This window comes from Sitophilus oryzae, unplaced genomic scaffold (assembly GCF_002938485.1).
Source record: "Sitophilus oryzae breed Bouriz unplaced genomic scaffold, Soryzae_2.0 scaffold_1582_pilon_pilon, whole genome shotgun sequence".
Taxonomy (NCBI): Eukaryota; Metazoa; Arthropoda; class Insecta; order Coleoptera; family Curculionidae; genus Sitophilus; species Sitophilus oryzae.
The window spans coordinates 904,162-912,605 of NW_022146261.1; the positions used below are offsets into that span (position 1 = coordinate 904,162).

The 8,444-nt window shown below is 32.5% G+C and overlaps 2 protein-coding genes across 2 annotated transcripts in view; both read right to left on the bottom strand.

Annotated features, from left to right (window-relative positions):
- The window catches only part of LOC115879554 (gonadal protein gdl), a 27,647-nt gene extending 25,265 nt beyond the window's left edge, over positions 1-2,382 (bottom strand). Inside the window, exons 1-2 of the mRNA XM_030896447.1 lie at positions 2,282-2,382; positions 1,975-2,133 (exon numbers count right to left, since the gene is read on the bottom strand). Coding sequence (XP_030752307.1) covers positions 1,975-2,054 — 80 coding nt within the window. The 5' untranslated portion in view covers positions 2,055-2,133; positions 2,282-2,382. The remainder of the gene's footprint in view (positions 1-1,974; positions 2,134-2,281) is intronic.
- Positions 2,383-5,744: 3,362 nt separating this feature from the next.
- LOC115879555 lies at positions 5,745-6,605 on the bottom strand. The gene has a single exon (XM_030896448.1). It carries the CDS (start codon positions 6,603-6,605, stop codon positions 5,745-5,747), a length of 861 nt encoding a protein of 286 aa, XP_030752308.1.
- Positions 6,606-8,444: the final 1,839 nt, after the last annotated feature.

An 8,444-nucleotide genomic window follows, 5' to 3' on the forward strand; every position in this document is an offset into this window, starting at 1 on the left:
CGTACCTGTTTTAACCTTAAACATATTATTTCCTTGGATAATTAATATCAAAACACGTTAAGAACCTCTTATAACTTTGATTGAAAAATGATTTTGATTATGTTTTATATTATTTAAATACTTTCTAACTTCAAATAATAGTAAGATCATCGCACAGCCTGTTCAAAACTGTATTACTGTATCCAAAAAACGTTTTTTTAATTTTCTTCAAAAAATGTTTACAAAACAAACAATTATTTAAAAAAAACCAATGTCCCTGTTTAATCTTTTTGATTTATACCTCAGAAGGATGCCAGCAAAATCATTTATTAAATCAACATTATATTATTTGGTCATTAATATGCAAAAAGGAGCATATGCCTTAACTTAAATTTTCTTCTTTACTTTTCCTGTCAATGTTTCTCTATATTCTCATTTTTTGAGTTAGTAAACTTTTGAACGGGATGTGCGGAATATATATAAATACATAATGATATCCAGGGGTATGATCTGATAAAAGTATTTTTTGATGGCATTTTTTGGTTTTTATGCACGTTGGCTTGGGTTATGTTTTATTCAGCTTATATTTATTTGCGTACTATTATAAACAGTTTTTTTTTGCCTTTGGAATGGCATGCATTGAGGCTAGATAGTGTTTCATTAGTTCATTTAGAAAGGAATTTAAATTAGTCATATATTTTTTGTCCCAATTAGTGTGTTATCATGATACAGTAGTAGTTGTATCATAGTGCTTTATGCAGTACTTTACCTTATTATTTACTTTTTTACTCTGAACTTTTATACAAAAACAAAAAAAAAAAAAAACATTACTACTAAAATGTCTTTAATAGTATGGTTTATCTTATCCAATTTCACTAGTTTTTTGCAAAATGTATTTTGAACTAATTTAAGTCATTAAATGATCATCTTTCTTTTTCAGGTTTCCGGATATTCTTTTTCATGTTAAAAAAAAATATATCTATATTTCAATAATTATTTGTACATACAAATCGCAGCTCTAAAAAATAATATGATTATTGTTTACTAATGTTGTAATTTAATTTTACTGTGAATTTTCTCTGAAAATTGAATAAGGTCTTTAATAATATCATTGATTTCCTGTGTAAAGTTAATAGACTATATTTCTTAATACATTAAAAATCTTAATTAAAGTTAATAACAAAATATGTTACCATCACATAAAAAAATGAAAAAAAAAAAAACTTATTTAAAATATTATTTTTTAAAAATTTCCCCTCTTTTAAGCCCCGTCCCTCCAATTACCCTCAATTTAGCTAGTACTGCCAGGCGACACCAGGTGGCGTCTGTTTCCATTTCTTAACATGAAGTTAGCATTTCTTTAATGTACCTATTCTCTGGTTTATTTGTCTTTTGCTCGCGTCTGCGCATATCGCCTTGTATCGCTGGCGTTAACAATGAAATGTTGAAAATCCGGATTTTGTTTTATTTATACTTTCTTATAATTTTTTGAAAAAATAGACAAGCGGGTGCTGTAAACTTTTTTCAACAAAAAATAAATATTATTATTTTTGTGATCTGGTGTTAAAAAGGTTGAAGGGATCGACCAATGGTAAAAGAACACGTCGGCGCGTAACTGAGTGTTGTTGATTGGCAGGTTGGTTAGCACATTTTGGGGGGGGTTTGTTTTTGGTGTTATTGTGGTTGATTTTGGGGACGGATCCAGCCACTTTTTGTTAGGAAAATGTCATTGTTAGTAATGTGTTCCTCTTCTCAATTCTGTATAGAAAATTTTAAAGTTTTGATGTACCTAAAAGGTGCCAGACCCAAGATTGCTGTCATTTTGTAAAATTTTTGTTTGACACTAACTTTTTGAAATCCAAGTTAACACCATTTTTCAACTATTAAACCAGTGGTCATGGAAGATACCAAGATCTAAAGAAAATACTAGGATCAGAGGAAGGAAGCAAGGAAAATAATCTAAAGGTCCTACAAAGCAATATATTGTATACTTACGGAGGTAATTCGCTTGCCATACTCTGTAATTGCTCCAGTAAAAAATAAAGTTTCTTCTGTAATATCTGGGGCTCTTCCATAGTTAACTGCTATAAAAATATGTGGACTTAAGGCAGTTCAATATAGGTACATCTAGTCTAGCCTTTTTTCTATTAGACACTAGAAAAAATTGTACAGGACTCATTAAAAAACTTAACTTACTTCACTAAAAAAATACTAAAAAAGTGGAATAGTCTACAGACCGCGAGCTCCAACTTTTCATCTAAACCCCACATACACAAATAGGAAATCGTCTAAATCGTCTTACCTGCCTTGACTATAGAAAAAAGCTGTGGCTGTGCTGTAAAATCAAAAATCAGAAATCAGTCATAGAAATCAGCTGGAAACCTAGATTCCTACACGCTAGATGTATGTAAATAAATAAATAATAAATAATAAAATAAAAATAGTTCAAATCATTTCCATAATCATCGTAGGTCACATATGCCATATATCAGGGTTAGGTAAAATCTCAGATCCTCTTATACTCTTATCTTATATTCTTATATCTTATAAAGTTTATAAGATCTATACCTACGTAAGTAAAAAACCTACTTGTAACTATTATTTTACACCAAATGTAGTTTATTAACGTACTGTAATCGGTAAATGTAAAGGCGGTGTTAGTTAAAATCAGAGAGACTTAACTCTATAATATATCTCTAGCATAAATTGTGAGAGTGCATAAAAATTCGGCTTCACAAAAGCATGTTAAGGTATTACCCATATTAATTAATTGGTAGTAAAGGTGTGGATCCGGTGGCTGACCTTGAAGCCCATATTTGCTGCATTTGATCATCGATACTACGCAAGCGCACATCGTCGATGTTGCCAAATTGCAGTTTATTTTCGAATTATTTGCAGTTGAAATTTTTTTTAAGTGTTTCAATACAAATTCTATAATTAATTTTATAATTTCAGATTTATCTTAATATCCAAAATTAAGGTAAGAAGGATAATGAAGATTGTGAAATGAAAGTATTATGAATAGTTTTTTTTTGTAGTTTGTAAGATTATATTGTTGTTTTTTTTGTATGATAATGTTTTTTAAACTCATCTGTATAAATTTGTTGCATTGTATATATACAAACTTCAATAAATATATTATTATTATTTTGCTTGGTACTGTGAAACACTCAAATTCTTCTTGAAGAGACTAAAAATATAGCAACACTATCAAACTAAGACATCAGTATAGTACCGCAGTCGCGATTTTAAGAGCTCTAGGGGCCCGTAGTCTTGAAAAGTTCGAATCTTGTTCGCAAGGCCCGGAGTCCCGTCGGTGATTTGCAATCCCCCGGATTGCACAGAGACGTTGTAATCAAGCCACTACTGATCGAAATAAAAAACGGCGTCCAGTTGGCTTGAAATAACAATCCAGATAACATTCCCCCATAAATTTTACATATAAAATGCCAGCAATTAATGTTTTTAAACTCATCTGTATAAATTTGTTGCATTGTATATATACAAACTTCAATAATATCTATTATTATTATTTTTTTTTTTTTTTTTTTTTCACTGCTCAGAACAGGTTTAAAGCTGCCTTATCGGTCCATGGGGACAAGATGAGGTGCTATTGTTAATCACCTAGAAAGGAACGAAAAAATTAGCAGCATCAAGCAGCACAGATTTCTGCATTAGGCGGTAAGTATTTCAGGTATTCCAATTACTTTTTAATTGTTCTTTCAGGTTGACCGGGATAATTCAATGGCTGAGACAATCAAAGGGGACTACCTGGACCGATTCCATTTGCCATATATTTTTTATTTCTATTCTCAAATCTTTGATACTTTGTTATTTTTTGTAAACTTGCTTTGTATATATGTTGTTGTTAGGAATAGAAATATCAATTAGTAAAACTGTTTTTTTAATTTTGTATTTATAAGCGTGATGTCCGGCATTACATGTAGTTAATGTAGTCATGTAGAAGGTGTGTTTTTATGTAGTAGCTGTGTATTTGCGTAACCTATGTATGTATCAAACTTCTAACGGTTTTATTTGTTAAGATTGTTTATCCCAGTATATTTTTAAACTATTATTTTTCGACTACGGGTGGTGGATGATATTTGTATAGGGCTCTTGGATTTCTCGGTCAATGTTGAATTGTTTGAGGATCTCCAAGTAGATGATTGATGCGACTCTGTTGTGTCTTTCCAGATACTTTGTACTCGCAAGATTACTGCACCCTGATAAAATGTGTTCTATGTTTTCACTTCCAGAATCACATCTAGGGCACTTGTCTGATATATTCTCCTTTAGGATGAGTTTCCGGTAGTTGCGTGTTGGAATAACTTGGTCTTGCATAGCCACTATGAATCCCTCGGTTTCTGAGTAGAGATAACCCGATGTTAACCAGTGCAATGATTCCACCTTTTCAATGTGATGTTGATCTAGCTCATTTAGGTACCGTCCGTGTAACTCCTTGGCTCCCCAAGTAGCTATTTTATTAGTGATTGATGTAGGAGTTGGAAAAGCACCATATTGTTTCTACTGAGGTTCAAGGGGGTGTATTTGACATCAGCTGAAGACACCGTGACGTAAAGGTTGCTGTTCTTGGTATAAAAGTATTCTCTGAGGCTCTTTATTTGCTCCCGACAGACATTAACAACATCCAGTAAACCTCTACCTCCAAGATTTCGAGGGAGGGTCACCCGTTCCGTAGCGCTTCTTGGGTGGTGATTTCTAAATTTGGTTAAGGTTGTTTCGTACCAGGCGATTTAGGGATTCCAAGTCTGTATGGGTCCATTTGACTATTCCAAAGAATAATGTAAGAACCGGTAGGGCATTAAGTGTTTATTGCTTTAAAGAGGTTCTTAGAATTCAAACCTGTCTTTAGAAGGGAGGTAAAGTCGCAGTCGGAAGGCGGTCGATAGGCGGTTTTTAATAATTCCATGTTCTATTTTGTGTGTTTGTAGCATTCCAAGATATTTATACGGCTCATCGACATTGCGGAGATAATAGTTTTTCTCATCTAAAATCAACATCTGCGTAACACAACAACCTAGGAGACCTTTTATAAAATAAAAATACTTAATTTATTGGTACAATTACCTGTTGATATGTATTAACCACCATTTGAACAGTGCTATTGAAAGTGAATTTACGCTAATATATAGTATTCTAATATAAAAATAATTTACTTACCCTAGATGCTTCATTTAAACTGAAAATAATGTACAGTGGTTGAAGGGATCCTTTTTGATTGTGTATATAAACCATTTCGCATAGTTTTTCCTCTTATGATTGAAAACAGTCTGACATTTGCTCGTACCAAGGTCATTCCATATCTGCGCTGATTTTACGAACGGTACGCAAAAGATTTTCAAGTTGGTTTTTTGTTGCAGCATATATCTTCAAGTCATCCATGTATAGTAGGTGTGTAATGAGATGACGTCTGTTTCTCGTTCGTAGTGAGAATCCATAACCTGTTTCATGATTATCCGCGATAGTGGATTTAAGGCTAGACAAAACCAAAGGGCGCTAAAAGAATCCCCTTGGAATATCCCTCTACGAATTGAAATTTTTGGCGATGTTATGTCAAAGGGAGCAGACCTGAGGTTGAGGGAGGTCGTCCATGAAGGCATGATCTCTTTAAAGAATCGGCAGATTTTGGGGTCAACATTGCAGATTTCTAGAACTTGCAACAGCCAGCTGTGTGGTATGGAGTCGAACGCTTTCTGATAGTCAATATAGCCCATGAAGAGATTTCTTTTGTTATGTCTGGCTTGCTACAAAACCACCGAGTCCATTACAAGCTGTTCCTTAGAGCCCATTGCCCTGCTTTTGCAACCTATTTGCTCTTCGTGTAGGATGTTATTGGTGACCAGGTAGGTATATATTTTACTGCTAATGCAGCTTGAAAATATCTTATAAATTGATGGAAGGCAGGTAATGGGTCGATATTGGGAAGGATTATCTGGGTTTTCTGTTTTTGGTAGAAGGTGAGTAATTCCCTCCGTTAGAAAGACGGGTATTTTATTGGGGTCAATCAATGTTTCAGTAAATTCTCTCGCTAGGTGGTTGTAAGTGGAGGAAACTTTCTTGAGCCAAAAGTTGTGAATTCCGTCACGCCCTGGACTTCTCCAATTAGGTAATTTTTTGATTGCACTTTCAACGTCGCGCAGGGTAATTATTGTGTTTTCCATTATTACGTTCTGATGTTTTTCACGCTCCTGGTTTATCCATGCGGCATTTATTTGATGCTCTCCTTGAGACGACCAGATGTTGTTCCAGTATTGATTTAGTTGGTTTGAGTCTATGGCATTTGGATGTTGGGGGTTTTCTTTATTTGCCTTATTTCCAAGGTTGCGGTAGAAGCACCTCTCGTTTTGGGTGAATTGGGCGTTGTGCATCCGTCGTAGGTGGCTTCGTTTGTACCGTTTGAGTTTGTCTGTATGTACTGCTAGCTGTTGTTTTAATGAATTTAGAGTATCGATAACAAAGTCTTTCTGGGTTTGGCCGCTTAGTTGACGGAATCTAGTCGTTATGTCTTCTGATATCTTCTTTAAAAGGGTTTCACTATCGTTTCCTTTAGAAAGTTGTTGCATGCGACCTATGTCTACATGTAATCTGCTGATTTTGTCAGACATTCTTTTTCCCAGAGATTGGTATACTTATTTTCCTTAGGACAGATTGGGCTACATCTTGGACCATTTTTGCGTAAGACAGTTAGGGCCGCACAGTATATATATGTACATGTATTTCTTCTAAATTGAAACTGGTTTTCAGTTTATCACATAGGATAGCGTTAACTCTCTCGATGATTGTTGTTGTTTGTGCTGTGTATTTTATTTTCGGAAGTGATGGTCTGAGGTTGGGATTGGAGCCATAAAACTTAATTAGGTTTGATTCGTATAGATAATCCAATTGGGTTTGTTCGGTAGGTAGTGTTTATATTATTATTATTATTATTAATATATAAAATTGTAATAATAATAACATTTATTAATATATTTACATTAGAATTTAAAAATTATCATTTACGGATTTTTTCTTAATAGTTTTAAACTTATTAGAATTAATTTCTTTCTTTCAAGATATATAATTTCTAGTTATTTACAGGCAACAATATAGTTTTGATTATATGTATTGATGTATTGAAGTACTACCATGACGAGTCTTATAGAAAAATACACGTCAATGGGAGATAGAGGTAACATTTTACCTATAATGTTACTAAATACAGGGTCCGGCAATAGTGCGTCGGGCATCTGTAGCTCCTAGAATAAAAAACTTGAGAATTTTGTTTAAGTGCAAACCTTGGTGCAAACCTAAAGTATGTACCAGGATGTATTTCAGGAAAATATTTTAACTTCTATAGGGTGGCTCAAAAGAGTGTGAGTGGACCTGGATGATTTTTTTAAATGGAACACCCCTATTGCATTTTTAGCGGCTTCCTTTCAGATCACTTTACATAACCCTAAGATATGAAGAAATATATTTTCGATAGTATCAGAGATATTAAAAATAATCAAAATGTATATTTTTTATTAGCCCTTCTAAAAAAAATTATTAAAATACAAAATTGTTTTGAAATTAAAAACTATATTAGGTGTTTACTTTTATATGGTCTGGTTCTTACTTTGTTATAAATATGGTAATCGTAAATCATACAAGATGTTCAATATTCTACGCCAAACTTTCTAAAATATAAAATATTAATTTATGGATTTTCTGCTTAAGTAATTTGTTTTTTTAAATATATGTATATTATTTTTTTATTAGACGGAGATTGAAAAATGAAATGCACTTTTTTGTATTTAGAGTATTTCAAAATTTTAATGGACTTTCGCAGATACACGCAGTATTATTTCATATGGCGCTTTCAATGGTAAAATACGAGAGAAAATCATTGGGTGGCTTTGATAAAAATTTACTGTAGAAAATGCCATGGAAATATAAAACTGCAAATATCTGCCGAAACCGTTAAAATACTACGAAATACAAGAAATGCTCATTTTATTTTTCCGTCTATTGATCAAAATAATCTATAGGAAGTGTTAATGAAAAAACGAGTAAAAGTTGTTTTATATTTTTAAAAATTTGGTGTAGAATTTGTAAACAAACATCCTGTATAATTTACGTTTTATCATATTTATAGCAAAGTAATATGCAGACTATCTAAAGAAATAAATACCTACACATTAACATGATTTTTAAGAACAGTTCCTGTATATTTAATAATTTACAGAAGTAAGGGCTGAATAGTATATATTTTACTTAGTAATGAAAATATCAAACTGTAAAATATATTACCTCTATCTCCCATTGACGTGTATTGTTCTCAAGACTCGTCATGGTAATATTTCAAAACATCAATATACATAATATAATGATATCTATTCGTTGCCTGTAAAGTATCTAGAAAGCTCAAAAAATTGAAATAATATAGAATGTTCCATTTAAAAAAATCATCTAGCAAAACCATT